Source organism: Anomaloglossus baeobatrachus, chromosome 6 (genome assembly GCF_048569485.1).
Source record: "Anomaloglossus baeobatrachus isolate aAnoBae1 chromosome 6, aAnoBae1.hap1, whole genome shotgun sequence".
NCBI classification, from domain to species: Eukaryota; Metazoa; Chordata; class Amphibia; order Anura; family Aromobatidae; genus Anomaloglossus; species Anomaloglossus baeobatrachus.
The window spans coordinates 285,200,097-285,218,290 of NC_134358.1; the positions used below are offsets into that span (position 1 = coordinate 285,200,097).

The 18,194-nt window shown below is 40.2% G+C and overlaps 1 protein-coding gene across 1 annotated transcript in view; it reads left to right on the forward strand.

Annotated features, from left to right (window-relative positions):
- CDH18 (cadherin 18) overlaps positions 1-18,194 on the forward strand; it is a 1,183,629-nt gene that overhangs the window by 1,159,474 nt on the left and 5,961 nt on the right. The window contains exons 10-11 of the mRNA XM_075314869.1: positions 4,175-4,292; positions 7,612-7,863. Coding sequence (XP_075170984.1) covers positions 4,175-4,292; positions 7,612-7,863 — 370 coding nt within the window. The remainder of the gene's footprint in view (positions 1-4,174; positions 4,293-7,611; positions 7,864-18,194) is intronic.

The window sequence follows — 18,194 nt, forward strand, 5'->3', positions numbered from 1 at the left end:
ATCACAATACAGGGGGACGCTACACAAATTTGTTTATTTTATACTATGATAGTTACACACACAGCGTTTGTGAACACAAGCTGTCAGACGCTGTCACAAAAACTGGGGGAACATCTGACCGCAGCCATTCACACCAGATTCTGTTCCCCATTGACTTATATGGGGACCAACATCCAGGCAGCTATCCGGAACCAATTCCAGGCTGAAGACGATTTTTTTTTTTTTGTTGTTTTAGTCCAGTTAGTCCCACTGATATCTGCGATATCTGCGAGTTCATCTATCAGTACTAGTATGTTCTGTAATTCTGCTGCTCACTGACACATCTTGAGTAAAGAACATGAATAAATATCTGTGAATTCCTTTGAGGCCGCTTTCACACATCCGGCTTTTCTTCACTTTGTCGGATCCGACTCGCTCCCGTAAAGTGTATACAGTACAATGGTCGCGCAACAAGCTCCTGTCATGTGCTCTCATGTGACCGGAGCATGTGACCCGGAAGTTGCAGCACTGCCACTGTACTGTATCATACTGTACTGGCGTGCGCCGCATCTGTCAAACCGGTGAAAAGCCGGATGTGTGAGAGCGCCCTTATATATATCATATATATTGAAGATAAGGGTGTGCTCACCACTCAGCTATTGTATAGGCACATAGCACCTGAACTACAATTTATTCAGGTACAGCAAATAAAAAGAAAACAAAAAAATAATTTAGCAACCTCTTTAGACTACAGGCAGACCCAGATTAAACAGTGCACACTGAAAGAACTGAAATAGTTTTTTCAGTACTTGCAGACTACCATAGTTTTTTGGCAGCACGATTCCTGTTTACAAAGGTTGATGTATCCCCACCATGGTCTTTTGCGCTACATAAAAGATTGTTTTACCTGATAAACTAGCATTTTAATAATTCATCAGGTGTTGGGAAGCCTTATTATATTAAAAAGCTATCATGAATGAGTATACTTATGAATACTCGTTTATGATAATCTTTCAGTGGAAATATAGCTTATGTGGCTAATGAAGCCTTTGCTTTTATTGTAAAAAAAAATGTTCACTACCTTAGATATGGCCGCATTACCTTTTTATCTCCATTTGAATAAGGTACACCATTACCTCATTTGTTTTTCCTTTTATTTGTTACGCAACTAAACTCTTTAGAAAAGAGGTTTCAAACTAGAAGCCATGATTCACCAATAAATGAGACTTGTCATAGGACAGGATAAGAAGTCAAACTAGACACTGCATTTGCATAAATGTGTTTTGGAGAGGTTGCAAAGCCGGAGTTTTGATTTTGCTTATAGAAGGGTCAATATTGACTTTTAAGATTGCTATATTCAATTGGTAGTGCTACAGTTGGTCTTCTTTTGCTTAAAGAAACACTTTGCACACTTAAATTCTCAGAGGAACATTGCATGGCCGATAAGTCTTCAACCACAGTGTTTAATAACAAAAATCTGCAGACCTGCATTTTTTACACCACCATTTGGTTAGACTCAATTAGCTATGTTAAATACGAGACAGGATAGAGTCATTACACCAAGTTAGTTTTTGCAAAGTGCAATAAAAAAACTTTAGTAAGGTTTCTAGTACGTGTTTGTTTAAAAAAGAGGATTTTTACAATTGTTCATTCAGTGGTAAAATACACGGATACAAGGGAAAAAGCATAGAGGCCTTAGGCACTGGCACAATGATAATAAAATTATATAGAACATTCAATTGTTTGTTTTTACATACATAAAAGACATTACATGCTACACATCTGCAATGAATATGTATATTAAAGTTTTACAAAATAGTATAATCCAAGTGTGCTGCATGTCATTCCAATCACTAATCATATATCATAACACTATAACATGGGCAGTCTGTGTATAATTGCATAGGCTGTCTACAACGGATCTATTCAGGTTAAATACCAATCACATGCCTCCATTACCCACATGCCAGTAATCTCTATGATGTCACTATTTATTACAAACTGCAGGTTATGTGACCAACAACAGAAGGTATGATGTTATAAAGATAATTACACCACCACTTTGCTGCTATAAGAATATTACTCCCCAGGTGGGTTACAGGGTATTACATGCAATCACATTTAGCTACTTTTCCCCATTTTACAGGGACATGCACGTGCAATATATAAACACTAAAATAGCAGCAGTGCATGTAGTGTTAAAAACATTACTGTTACCCATAAAGTCAAGGATGCCAGGTAATTTGAATAGTGCCAAGTACGATCGGGCTCCAGCCTCACCATGTTTTGTTGCCATTAAAAAGTGATACAATGCACAATTTTTCGTTACATTTTTACCATTCCGATCAAATAAATGCTTCCTTTTCTAATTACAGATTCTTTGCCGGTATCGATAAATTACACCTATCAATGTAGTTTTAGCAAGTCAGTAAACACACTCATGCTGCTTCCATTGGTTACTTATCTGCTATTTCATCTGCTTTGTCATTGGCTTACTTAAATGGAGCAGCATGGCAATTGATTGCAAGACAGGTAGCCAGGGTAATTGCAAAACAGTGGAAAAACTCTTAGACCTCTTAATTTTTTCAAACTTCTATTGATTAAAAAGTGATGGCATAACATAATATTATGCCATCACTTTCTATCATACGAATTACACTAGATAACATAAAAATGTTATCTAAAAAAAATCCCCTGTTTGAGTATAGGGGCAGACATTTAATAGATCAAGAGGTATTGGGGCTCATTTCCACCTGCAAAGCAGATGTCACAGCAATGCTAATGGACTGCAAAGGGTCCAAATATTTTTCTTGTACAGGGACCCTCTATCTGTCTGTGTCCTTCATCTGGGTATCTGATTACATTATAACTGTTGCAAAAGAAACCAATTCACCATGATTTTTCACATAAGTTGCGATACGGAGCATGGATCTGTTCATGCCAGGATGTGTAAAATGCATGAGGGAAACCAGCTGCGCAAACTCACACACTTTATTGAATAAAAATATTTGTGAACAGTATTGTTAAGACCTCAGGTGGTCAACATTCTACTTGTTTCAGATGTTGCAGCATCCTCAATCATGATCAAGGATGATTAAGGATGCTGCAATATCCAAAACACATAAAAGGTTGACCACCTGAGATCTTGCTGTTGACAAATTGTTATTAAGTAAAGAGGTTTTCAACTTTGTGAAGCTGACCTACTTTGTCATAAACATTCTAATTGTACTAATTAAATTATTTTTTTCATTTTCAATACCTGCTTTTTCTGCCTGTAGATCATGAAAGCACCCTAATATAATGATGTGCTACAGTAATGGTTCAAACCAAATTGTTCAATGACTTCAAATGTGACACTTATAAGATTCCACATTTCTCACAAAAAAATATTATAACATTTATATTTGGCTAGATCCTCTGCTTCTATAAGTGTTATTTTATTTAATTTCGAAGCATGTATTAGTAGATCCAGCACGAAAACTTACAATGCAGAACCGTCACCATTTCCTCAGACCATCCGGGGGGCATCAGAACTCTGAACCAAACCTCTATCAGAGGACAATGAACCTTTTACACTCCTTATCTATGAACTGCTCCAATATTTACTGCCACAACAGTTTGTCCTATTCCCATACTGATAGTTCTGCTTCACGTAACTTGTCTTTTTTACTGCATTATTCTATGTCCTGTTGTGTATATATATGTGACTCTTCAGATTTTGTATTATACCATGCCTGATGAAGAGACCTGAGTAGTCTGGAAAGCGGCTATTTATTACCATTTTTTCAGTTAGCCATTAAAAGGTATAACCACTGAGGGCTCTCATTTCTTTTAAACTTTTTTTTTTTCTATCTACTGGCTAACACGGTACAAAGATATATTTTACCTGCATTCCAAGATGACAGTCAACATAAAAAAACATGATTTTTGTATACTTTGTTGAATTTTTTTATTCTAATTGTTAAAGGAAATTCCTTACAGTGGGCTATTATACAAAATAAAAAGTGTTTTAATACCTTTATGACAAATTAAAATGCTATTAGAGGATGAGTTTGCCCAATATGACTAGTTTTTTTTTTGCTAAATGGGCACAAAGTTAGTGATGTACAAGCTCATATAATTGTAATTGAGATGTACAGTACATATTTATTGCTATATATTTTACTAATCTTTCAAACACATCTATTTTTACTAGGTTATTCATACTATAACAGCCATAGATAAAGATGACACAGCAAATGGCCAACATTTTTATTTTTCTCTGCAAGAAAATCAAGCACAGAACCCAAACTTTACATTACGAAATAATGAAGGTACCTAGTTTTGGCATTCTTGTATCTTGATCGTCGTGATATGTTCATGTTGTACGTGGGTTTTGTTTATATGTGTAATTCTAAAATGCTTCTAAATGTTTTTTTATGCAATTTTTAGAATGCAAATACAAGGCTTGACTTATTTTATCTGTCAGCTTATTCAATACATTTGGTTTCAGTAAAATTCATCTCTTTTCCTTACATAAGTGTTTGGCTCAGCTGAGCATTCATTTATTTTAACTGCATAGGGAGAAGTAAGCCATTTGCATTTAAAGTCCAACTGGCTGAACATTCTCAGGTTCAGTGAACTTTCATATAACATGTATGGAAGCCTGTGGGTTTCATTGAGCAGTATATTCCATCTGTGTCGGACTGGCCTACTACACTGTGTGCGGAATTATTAGGCAAATAAGTATTTTGATTACATGATAATTTTTATACATGTTGTCCTACTCCAAGCTGTATAGGCTTGAGAGCCAACTAGCAATTTTTTTAAATAAGGTGATGTGCATCTCTGTAATGAGGAGGAGTGTGGTATAATGACATCAACACCCTATATAAGGTGTGCTTAATTATTAGGCAACTTCCTTTCCTTTGGCAAAATAAGTAAGAAGAGAGATTTGACGGGCTCTGAAAAGTCCAAAATTGTGAGATGTCTTTCAGAGGGATGCAGCAGTCTTAAAATTGACAAACTTTTGAAGCACGATCACCAAACACTCAAGCGTTTCATGGCACATAGTCAACAGGGTCGCAAGAAGCATGTTGGGAAAAAAAGGTGCAAAATAACGGCCCATGAATTGAGGAAAATCAAGCGTGAAGCTGCCAAGATGCCATTTGCCACCAGTTTGGCCATATTTCAGAGCTGCAACATTACTGGAGCATCAAAAAACACAAGGTGTGCCATACTCAGGGACACGGCCAAGGTATGGAAAGCTGAAAAATGACCACCTTTGAACAGGAAACATGAGATAAAACATCAAGACTGGGCCAAGAAATATCTTAAGACTGATTTTTCAAAGGTTTTCTGGACTAATAAAATGAGAGTGACTCTTGATGGGCCAGAGGCTGGATCAGTAAAGGGCAGAGAGCGCCACTCCGACTTAGACTCCACCAAGGTGGAGGTGGGGTACTGATATGGGCTGGTATCATCAAAGATAAACTTTTGTGACCTTTTCGGGTTGAGGATGGAGGGAAGCTCAACTCCCAGACCTACTGCCAGTTTCTGGATGACAATTTCTTCAAGCAGTGGTACAGGAAGAAGTCGATATCGTTCAAGAAAGACATGATTTTCATGCAGGACAATGCTCCAGCACATGCATCCAACTACTCCACAGCGTGGCTGGCCAGAAAAGGTCTAAAAGATTAAAAAATGACATGACCCTCTTGTTCACCTGATGTGTGAGATCTACAGGGAGGGAAAACAGTACACCTCTCAGAACAGTGTCTGGGAGGCTGTGGTGGCTGCTGCACGCAATGTTGATCGTAAACAGATCAAGCAACTGACAGAATCTATGGATGGTAAGCTGTTGAGTGTCATCATAAAGAAAGGTGGCTATATTGGTCTCTAATTTTTTTCAGTTTTGTTTTTGCATGTCAGAAATGTTTATTTCTAAATTTTGTGCAGTTATACTGGTTTACCTGGTGAAAATAAACAAGTGAGATTGGAATATATTTGTTTTTTATTAAGTTGCCTTATAACTCTGCACAGTAATACTAACCTGCGCAAATAGATATTCTCCTAAGATAGCCAAATCTAAAAAAAAACCATTCCAACTTCCAAAAATATTAGCTTTGATTTTTATGAGTCTTTTGGGTTGATTGAGAACATAGTTGTTGACCAATAATAAAAAAATCCTCTAAAATACAACTTGCCTAATAATTCTGCCCACGGTGTAAAGCACCAGAGAATCCTCTGGTGGGCCTCCCCTTTGCTGTATGTTTGGAGCAGAAACACTTATGCTAAAATGTGGAGTATCATTTAAGGTAGTACTGGCATATACATTGAGTTGTGCAGCACTACCTTATTAAAACTATTAGTGTAAGTGAAAGATCCTCATTCAATAATTGGTAATATGGGTGAGGCAGCCCTTAGTCAGTTTTGATTGACTAGGGGCCCCTTCTCATAACACCTATATCATCTTTAACTGAATGAGGCCTCCATCACACACACTGACAGCTATACAGACATTATACAAGAGTATAAATATTCATACAATGTATACCTATGTGAACACTCACACTTACTGACAGCTCCTTATACACATGTATAACTAACTTTGATATAACTAATGTTCTCGTATTCCCCATCTTGGTTGTCATGTGAAGCTAAGCCACAGGTTGAACTCCACACTAAAATCACAATTTATATACTGCAGAATGCAGAAATATTAAAGTATGTAGTATGAACAATTAGACAATCACAAGATCAAGACCCCTGAGGGAATAAAAAAAAATATAGAAAATGTTTAAAAAATGTTTATAATAAATTAACACTAAACATAAGAATCACTTCCCTTCAAAATAAAGACAAATAAACAATGTCTATTCTATCAAATCAAAAATTATGGAACCATATTTTTGTATTGCTTTTACTTTTTGCAGGTTTTTAATTTAGTCTACATCGATTTGGTGGACTACATTGGGCTGGCATGGGATCCACATCTTTAATAAAATAGTCATAAAGCGATGGTGTCAGAATGTGTTTGTTTTTCCACAATTTATTACAGCATTAGCAATGTAGCAGACAGACAACTATCCTCTGCCATCACTGGAACTTGGTATCAGCCAGTGGATAGTCTATTTTTGGGGTAAACCACGCCTTCTCAATTATCCTGGTGCATTAGGCAGTCAGTTACTATTGAGGAGGGTGTAACATTTGAGGTGACAAAACAACGCTGGCTGATACTAAGCCCCAGCAATAATAATTTAAAGGGGTGTCTCAGATGCCTTCATTACTAATACTATAATAAAGTGTTACAAAACAGAAAAAGAACCCTATACCGTCCCACTTTGCCAATTTTATTAACCCACTAGATCTCATATTGGTCCATTGTGAACCATTAAATCCAATATAGTCCAAATAATGAAAATAATAATTAATTAAATCTCAGATACTTAGTTTCACAGTGTGGTCCTCTTTTATGTTGCGGACTTTGTCCTGTCTTATTTTTATATGAATGGATGGTGGGCCCCCGGAATGATGTTCTCTTGTGAGCCCTGTGTTCTCTAGTCTGACACTGCATTTTAAATATACGTCTTGTATGGTCAATAAAACCATGATCAATATCAAATGTGAACAATGTTATTATTTTATTATTAGATAATACAGCAAGTGTTGTAACAAGACGGAGAAGGTTTAGCAGAACATCGCAAGATATTTACTACCTTCCTATTGTTGTTGCCGATGGTGGCATCCCATCTTTAAGCAGCACCTGCACCCTCACTATACGAGTATGTGCCTGTGAAAGAGATGGTCGAGTGCGAACTTGCCACGCTGAAGCTTTTCTATCATCCGCTGGACTCAGTACTGGAGCCTTAATTGCAATTCTGCTTTGTGTTGTCATTCTCCTTGGTGAGCATTAACTCTATTAATTACATTAAATGTATTTAGTAAACGCTTTTAGTTTCAAATTGAAATTACCATATGTTCAAAAACAGATTTATACACACAAAACTTAGGTTGCGCATTTGTTAATTATGCTAGTAACATCTGGATCGACGTGACAGTTATTGTGTTGATTCAATCACTCATAATGTAATGATTAATAATATATTCAGCATTAAAGATATTCCTTCAGCGCATAAATATATCTAATCACAGATTATTTTTTCAATATTACATCATTTTGAGGCATAAGCAGTTTATTTTTTTATTAGATTTCCATTAATTTGTGGTAAAGATCATCTTATGATTGAAACTTAGGACCTTCTATGTCACATCTGCTGACATGAGTAATGTTTGTTATGCAATAAGAATAGAATCTTCTAATAAGGAAAATCAGAAGTGACTAATTTTTTTTTATTATTATTATTATTTTGTTTTTTTAACTAAAAACAACAGTATTTATTAGTAACTTTATATAACACATTAAAGAACTGGTTACAGATAAGTTAAAAAAAATAATTAGATATTATAAATTATTAATTATAGCATGTCTTTTTAAGTGGAATGTAAATTGTGCAAAGAGACATTTTCAATAACTAATTTAGTATTGATCTTGTGTCTCTCCACTGCCTCACAATGGTCAATGAGTCAAGAATGAATTTTGAAAGTCTAATATAAGTAAAAAAAAAAACAACATTTCTTTTTGCATATTAATGCAACACTTTGCACAGTATGTTATGGATAGAAACTTAAATAGTACTTAAAATGGGAAATAACTTTATTAAAGATAGTAGGTAGACTGTATAATCTGGAACTTAAACGTAAAATAAAGATAGGTGAACATATTAGAGTGGAAAGTAATTTTAATTGAATTATACAAAAAAAATCTGTTTTTTGTATAATTTTTTCTTAAAGTAGCCCCTATCTGGCTGACATTTTGTTGAACAATGGAACACTGCCAAAAGGTTAAAAAAATTAAAATGAATTTGTCACCAGATTTTTGCTCCCAAATCTGAAAGCAGAATAACATAGGGGCAGAGATTTTGATTCCTGCGATGTCACTTACTGGGCTGTTAGTGTAGTTTTGATAACCTACTGCTGAAAAAATAGTGAATTTATCATTAGAGGACTACTTGTTCTGCTGCCAGGTAGTCCAGCATATTCATGAGCTCTGTATAACTGCTAGATCTGCAGCAGAGAAAACATTGATTTTATCAACATGACTGTAAACAGCTCAGTATGTGACACATCACTGGAATCAGGGTCTCTGTATCTACATTATGCTGCTTTCAGATGGGGAGCAATAACCTGTTTACAGATTGCCTTTAATAATACCTGCTCAACTCTCCAGCCACCTCTATTATTATGGCCAGTATATGATCCTTTTCTTTTGTCACTGCATGCTGAAATACTGACATGTCTCTGAATCTGTGAATTATAATGTTGCAACATTGTAAGGTCTCGACCTGGCAAAAAGATTCCTCGGGTCTTCAGTGTACAGTAATGGTAAGAGGACGTGCCATGGACTGGCGAACATAGACAAAAAAGGACCCCTATGCAAGAACAATATATGGGCTCTTTGCAGTCAAAAAGCTCATCAAAAGGCTCAATTCTACCTGCTTTGGAGGTGGTAATGAGCTCCCTACCTCTTAGGCACCTGTGCGACCACGTAGGTTGCACCAAAGACATGTCCGTGCCTGGTACCGAAGACGATACAAGAAACAGTGTGCAGCAGAGATGAGAGGTTAGGCGAGTGTATTTGTTTTCCTCTTCATTCGTTAAATATACTCTAGCCTCTGCAGAGACTGTAAAGCATAAAGGACATGACATTTATATGATGGCGATTAAATTAGCTACAAATCGAATTGCCCAGAACAGTCCACTGTATTAGCAAATTTGAATCATGTTAAGTATGCTAATTTCTAAAGTAAAATATATATAGCAAATAAACACATTAAGAAAACAATGTACGACATCATTAACATACTAATAAAAGTGAAATATAATGATGAAAATTATGTACAGAATTGTATTTTTAGGACTGAAAGACATATTTTCGCTAAAAAAGAATATTTCTAGGGCATTGCTAGGGCATCAGGTGGGATGATGACTAGAGATGAGCAAACCTTTCAAGGTTTGGTTTGGTTCATGTTTGCCAAATCTTACAGCATTTGCTTAACAGCTTGCTGAACATAGCCGAACATCATTGAATTCAAAGAGAAGCAAAATTTATGTGTTAGTAAAGGCTAGGGAAGATGGGGTTAGTATGGGCTGGGGAGATGGTATTAGCTAAGGCTAGGGGGGTGCAAAAGAAAGAAAATAAGGGAATAAAACAGGAGTGTTATACTTACTAAGTCTCCTGCACAGCTGTCACACTGATCCCAGGGCCGCTCATAATCCCTCATGCATATGCACTACTTCCCCCGGCCACCATATATGTTAGCACCTGTCATTGGGGAAAACTGCTGGTGTCTCTGGTTGCCCTTACAGTAACGTTCTGTCTGCCAGAGTGAAGTGTGAAAATAAATAAATAAAATTGGCATAGGGTTCCCTGTATATTTATACCACCACAGATCAAGCATACGGCAACAGGCTGCAGCCCCCAGCTGTGTATCAAACTATGAGGCCTCCATGCTGCTTTTTTTAATCATTTAAATAAGTAATTTAAAAAATGTCTTGTAGTTCCTCCAGTTTTAATATCCAGCCATGATAAAGTTGACAGCTGGAGGGTGGTGTTTTCAGGTTGTGGAGGCCCATGGCTATTGGGCCTGCAAGTCTAAAAATAGGAGCCTGCAACCATGCAGTATTATTGCATCCATTAGATCTATCTAATCTACTGTATCTATTATGTATTTCTCTAACATTTACCCATCATTTTTCTGGCTCTGCACATCTTTTACACATAAAAAAGATTTATTTCAGTATCATGTGTTTTTTTCCTGTATCGTTCCATGAATGTCAAACAAATGACACATGTATGTGTCACACTGACATACAGACAGCACACGAATGTTACACATGGACACACGAATGTCCAAAACGGACAGTGCAACATGTGCTGATTTCACACGGAGGTGTGAAGGTGTCTAAAAGACTCCTTTAAGGTTTCCAGGCTGGTGGCTGTGAGCTCCAGTAACCTCTAACGTTCCTTGAGTTCCCAGCAGCTGGGACATCTGGAGGCTTTGAGCTGTTACCAGAGTTCACAGCCTCCAGGTGTCCCAACAGCTGGGAACTCCAAGAAAATTAAATGCTTTCATAAAAGCTCTCTTAAAGGCTCTCTTAAGGTTTCTAAGCCTCACAGCTGCATGAGACCAGGTGGCTGTATGCTCCAGTAAGAACTCACAACCATTGGGTCTTGTGGCAGCGTTAAACCTGCTAAATTTAAGGGAGGCTTTAAGAGAGTCTTTAAAAGAGCCTTTAACCCCTTCAGCCCCAAGCCTATTTTGACCCTAAAGACCAGGCCATTTTTTGCAATTCTGACCAGTGTCACTTTATGAGGTTATAACTCTGGAACGCTTCAGCGGATCCCGGTGATTCTGAGATTGTTTTTTCGTGACATATTGGGCTTCATGTTAGTGGTAAATTTAGGCCGATATTTTTTGCATTTCTTTGTGAAAAAAACGGAAATTTCGCGAAAATTTTGAAAATTTTGTAATTTTCAAACTTTGAATTTTTATGCTCTAAAACCAACGAGACATATGACACAAAATAATTAATAAATAACATTTCTCACATGTCTATTTTACATCAGAACAATTTTGGGAGAAAAAAAAAAAAATTTAAGGAAGTTATAGGGGTTCAAAGTTTATGAGCAATTTCTCATTTTTACAACAAAATTTACAAGGCCACTTTTTTTAGGGACCACATCACATTTGAAGCAATTTTGAAAGGTCTACATGACACAGAACACCCAAAAGTGACACCATTCCAAAAATGGCACCCCTCAGGCTACTCAAAACCACATTCAAGAAGGTTATTAACCCTTCAGGTGCTTCACAGTAACTAAAGCAATGTGGAAGGAAAAAATGAACATTTTACTTTTTGCAACAAAAATGTCAATTTAGCCTCAAATATTGCATATGCACAAGGGTAGCAGGATTAAATGAACCCCCAAAATTTGTTGGGCAATTTCTACTGAACACGCAGATACCTCATATGTGGCGAAAAACCACTGTTTGGGCGCACGGCAGGACTCGGAAGGAAAGGAGCGCCATTTGACTTTTTTGAACAGAAAATTAGCTGGAATCGTTAGCCTCACCATGTTGCGTTTGGAGAGCCCCTGAGGTGCCGAAACAGTGGAGCTCCCCCACATGTGACCCCATTTTGGAAACTAGACCCCTCATGGAATTTATCTAGATGTTTATTGAGCACTTTGAGCCTCTGGGGGCTTCACAAAAGTTAATAGAGTTGAGCTGTGAAAATAAAAAAAAAAATTTTTACCACAAAATTGTTATTTCAACCAGGTAGCTTTTTTTTCACAAGGGTATCAGGAAAAATTGCACCATAAAATGTATTGTGCAATTTCTCCTGAGTACACAGACACCTCATATTTGGTAGAAATAAAATGTTTGGGCGCACAGCAGGGCTCGGAATGCAAGGAGCGTCATTTGACGTTCCAAACGCAAAATTGTCTGGGATAATTAGCGTATTCCATGTTGCGTTTGGAGACCCCCTGAGGTGCCGAAACAGTGGAGCTCCCCCACATGTGACCCCATTTTGGAAACTAGACCCCTCATGGAATTTATCTAGATGTTTATTGAGCACTTTGAGCCTCTGGGGGCTTCACAAAAGTTAATAGAGTTGAGCCGTGAAAATAAAAAAAAACTTTTTTACCACAAAATTGTTACTTCAACCAGGTAGCTTTTTTTTCACAAGGGTATCAGGAAAAATTGCACCATAAAATGTATTGTGCAATTTCTCCTGAGTACGCAGATACCTCATATGTGGTGGAACTCAAATGTTTGGGCGCACAGCAGGGCTCAGAAGGCAAGGAGTGTCATTTGACGTTTCAAACGCAAAATTGTCTGGGACAATTAGCGTATTCCATGCTGTTTGGAGACCCCCTGAGGTGCCGAAACAGTGGAGCTCCCCCACATGTGACCCCATTTTGGAAACTAGACCCCCATGGCATAGAAAAAAAAAAACAGCGGAAGATGGGGGGGGGCGGCAGATGGGGCGGCAGCAGATGGGGGGGCAGCGGCATATAAAGGGAGCATCTGTGATTGTGAGACGGCGGCTGGGATAGGGTGGGGGCGGATGGGAGAGGGCGCAGTGGATGTAGGAGCGGCAGAGGATGGGGGAGGGGGCGGGTGGGGGGGATGGGTGGGAAGGGGAGTGGGAGGTGAGATTGGGGATAGTTACCCTACAGGATGGATCTAGGCAGCTGGATCACAGGAGATGAAGGAGGCAGCAGATCGGGGAGGGTGAGAGGTGGGGGAGGGAGCGCAGCGCAGATCACGGAGGAGACAGGTGAGCAGAGCACAGATCACGGAGGAGACAGGTGAGCAGAGCACAGATCACGGGGGTGAGAGGTGAGGGAGAGCGGACAGCAGATCACGGGGGTGACAGGTGAGGGAGCACAGATCACGGGGTGACAGGTGAGGGAGCACAGATCACGGGGTGACAGGTGAGGGAGCACAGATCACGGGGCTGAGAGGTGAGAGAGCGCAGATCACGGGGGAGACAGGTGAGCAGAGCACAGATCACGGGGGTGAGAGGTGGAGGGAGAGTGGACAGCAGATCACGGGGGTGACAGGGGAGGGAGCGCAGATCACGGTGGTGACAGGGGAGGGAGCGCACATCACGGCGGTGACAGGGGAGGGAGCGCACATCACGGCGGTGGCAGGGGAGGGAGCGCAGATCACGGCGGTGACAGGGGAGGGAGCGCACATCACGGTGGTGACAGGGGAGGGAGCGCACATCACGGCGGTGACAGAGGAGGGAGCGCACATCACGCCGGTGACAGGGGAGGGAGCACACATCACGGCGGTGACAGGGGAGGGAGCGCACATCACGGCGGTGACAGGGGAGGGAGCGCACATCACGGCGGTGACAGGGGAGGGAGCGCACATCACGGCGGTGACAGGGGAGGGAGCGCACATCACGGCGGTGACAGGGGAGGGAGCGCACATCACGGCGGTGACAGGGGAGGGAGCGCACATCACGGCGGTGACAGGGGAGGGAGCGCACATCACGGCGGTGACAGGGGAGGGAGCGCACATCACGGCGGTGACAGGGGAGGGAGCGCACATCACGGCGGTGACAGGGGAGGGAGCGCACATCACGGCGGTGACAGGGGAGGGAGCGCACATCATGGCGGTGACATGGGAGGGAGCGCACATCACGGCGGTGACAGGGGAGGGAGCGCACATCACGATGGTGACAAGGGAGGGAGCGCACATCACGGCGGTGACAGGGGAGGGAGCGCACATCACGGCGGTGACAGGGGAGGGAGCGCCCATCACGGCGGTGACAGGGGAGGGAGCACACATCACGGCGGTGACATGGGAGGGAGCGCACATCACGGCGGTGACAGGGGAGGGGGCAGGTAGCTGACCACGGGGGTGAGAGGTGGGGGGAGCGTGCAGCACATCATGGAGGGGAGGGGGCGAGCAACACATCACGGAGGGGAGGGGGCGAGCAGCACATCACGGAGGGGAGGGGGCGAGCAGCACATCACAGAGGGGAGGGGAGGGGGCGAGCAGCACATCACGGAGGGGAGGGGGCGAGCAGCACATCACGGAGGGGAGGGGAGGGGGCGAGCAGCACATCACGGAGGGGAGGGGGTGAGCACCGATCACGAGGGGGAGGGGCCGGGCAGCAGATCGGAGGGAGCGGTGGCACTATGACAGATGGAGGAGGACAGGGTGCACGATCCCAGTCCTCCTCCATCTGTCATAGTGCCACCGCTCCCTCCGATCTGCTGCACGGAGGTGAGGGGCCGGGCAGCAGATTGGGGGGAGCGGTGGCACTGTGGCAGATGGAGGGCGGCAGCGGATCGGGAGGTGTGGGGGTGAGGGTGCGGGCAGGAGATCGGGGAGACAGGTGGCAGATCGCGGAGGGCAGCAGTGGCGGCGGCGGCGGATCGGGACGCTTTTCGTACAGTGCAATGGCAGCGCGGCAACTTCCGGGTCCCATGCTCCGGTCTCATAACAGCATGGGACCGGAGCTTGTCGCCCTGCCATTGCACTGTGTACACTCACTGTGCTGGCGTGCTGCAGGGACGATGACGGGGTCGGTCACCGGCAACAGGTCCACTGTGATTGGAGAAATCGGTCACAAGGCCGATCTCTCCAATCAGAGCATTGGAGTTGGGGGAGGGTGATCCAGTGAGTTCACCCAGCTCCAGCCAATGGCCAGTGCTACAGCTGCACTGGCCAGGGCTGGATTTCAATGTTTCAGTCATTTTAAATGGCTGGAACATTACAGTGGCTGTGATTGGTTGAGCGGCGTTCGTCAGCCAATCACAGCCTCCGTAGGTCCGGGGAGGAGGCACCACCCATCCTACGGTCAGGAACAGGTCCCCTCCTCCCCGAATCTGCGGTTTTTGTTAACATATTGCAGTCACCGGAGGCTCCGGTGCCGCGATTCCGCCATGACGGAAAGATCCGTCCTTGGTCGTTAAGGCCCAGGGCACAAGGACGGATCTTTCCGTCCATGGTCGTGAAGGGGTTAAAATTCCTTGAGTTACCACCTGCTGGGACATCTGGAAGCTGTGAACTTTAAACCAGAGTTCACAGCATTCAGATGTCCCAACAGCTGGCAAGTCCAAGAAAATTAAAGGCTCTTTTAAAGGCTCTTTTAAGATTTCTGGCCAAGACAGCTGCCGCAATGCAATTTTGATGGGGTTTTTTTTAGGAGATGCAGATTTGATACTAAAATTTATACACCACATTTCTATCCAAATCTGCATCTCCTGGCTAAAAATTGCATTAAAATCGCATCATAACGAATGCGCTTTTATGCAATTTTTTTTTTTTGCCAGGAGATGCAAATACCACTCTCTCCATTAAATCTGTCAGACGAATTAATTATTTTTGTGAAGCTCCAAACTTAATTGTTTTTTTCTAAAGGCTTTAAAAAGACACATGAAAAGATGAATTATTTTTTCTCTCTCTCTTCCAACCAACATCTTTATTATTCATTTCTACCTATATCTGATCTTTTATGTCAGGAAAGCTTTCACTGGTTTTATCACACGTGCCGATTTTTACTCTACTTTTTTAAAAATGTTCATTTAGTGTTCAGAACAATCAAGTCTAATCTAAGCATGTAATAAAACTTTAATAACAATAAAAATGTAGGGTTAAGAGAGTAGATGAACAGGTTTCCACTGCACCTGACGAGCGTTTTGCGTAGAAATGCTTCGTCATGGAGTCAAGTTTTCCTAAATATCCCTATCCAATATAGACATTTTCTTCCCAGATTTGCATACAACTCATAAAGCAGTAGAGATGACTTTAGTGCACAGGAAGACTCTAACCTAGAAAAAAAATGGATATAAAAAGATAACCATTAGTTCAAGTAGCTATACATGAACTAATTCCCAAACGATCCAAACCTATTACTAACTGAACAAACTTTATAATCCTAAATTTCTATCAACAAGGAAAAGAAGGAGTACATTAATGACTTCCCTATTGAAAAAGTGTACTGATTGTGCCTTCATTAAAAATATGAAAAATGTGAATAAATACTTTACAGCCTTCAACAGAACAAATTGCTTAAACCTAAAACCTTTGTGGCTTTGACTTGGTTAGGAATTCTATAATAGGGACAATATAAACTCATTGTGTCATGGCTCAGAGGTCAGCACTGTTGCCTTGCAGAGCTCAGATACTGAGTTTAACTATAACTAAAGATAATATCTGCATTGAAGATCTTTCCTCCAGATACTCCAGTTTCCTTACATAGTCTATCATTGGGGATTTAGATTGTGAGACCTAGTATGGAAAGTGAATAATGGAGGTGGTTTAAAAGCACTATGGAACATGTTAGTAATGCATATGCAAGCATAATAAATGAAAACCTAAAACAATTTCTACATTTACTCATATTATATTCTCCTCCACCATTGTGATTTTTTAAGAAATATGAGTTTTCCATGAGCATTATTAGTTCTGAAAATACTTAGACAGCTACTGTATCTGCTAGAGAAGTCACCAAAAAGCATGCTTGCTTTCTCAAATCATTTCCAGAATAGCTGGTGGTAGAAATAAAGGATTGCAGAAGAAACCAATTAAAAGGATTGTCAACTATTTAGATAAGGATTACATATCTGACTTTCGGGAAATCTCTTCATCCTATTTTTGAGAACTGAAGCTCTTTGAGGTTGCCCAGCTATTTATATATCTTCAAAATTCCTCAACTTGGAGAGAAATTTGTAAGTTCCTTTCTACTCAGTCTGATCACAAATATGGCTACCACTTGCTACTCACACACAGTACTTCTAATACAGTAGATATGCCATAAATGTCTACAAAGAATATGCTTTATTAAACATGAATTTTTAGATTTAGAGAAATGTCTTCAGCATACTTTATATGTATAATAAGGTTGAACAGTTATGTAAGTTTTGGCATAAAATTGTGTCTATCATTATTTCTAAAATACAAAGTGAAGAACCTCCAGTTATACTCACTGAGAACGTCATGTACTGAAATATTTACGTTATGATGAACATAGACAAGGCTTAGCCATGTACTGTCTGATTTCTGTGATTTGCTTCCACTTGACAGAAGGTGCCATCTTGTCACATTCATGTCTTACCAGAAAAGAAAAACTTAAAACTTCAATAATTTAATTTTGCTATGATATAAAATATTTATTAGAGCTTTACTAATATAGAATAAAACATATAAAATACACCAACTGGTGTTTTCTAAAACTTATTTCCTTATGTAGTCTAATCTCACATACTATATTTATACAATACAAATTTCAAACTAATTTTAATGATATTTAATGTATTAGATAATTAGGCTAAATTAGACTTGCTGCTTTTATTCTTTTAAAATGATTTCAAAGTGACAAAATTAAGTCCAATTTTTGAAAGAAAGCTTCCACAAATTTTAATCTTGCAGCAAGGTATCAATAGATGAGTAACAAATTATTTCCTAAAATTATTGTAGTGTGTACAATTTTCACTATTTTTCATTTTTATTGTATTGTATTCTTAAGATTCACATTTATATCAACATTTCGAAGAGTACAAAATAATTCATCATCAGATAAAATTTTTCCTACAAGCTATCTTAGTTAAAGATTATTTGCTTTAAAATATTGAAAGGGGTTGAACT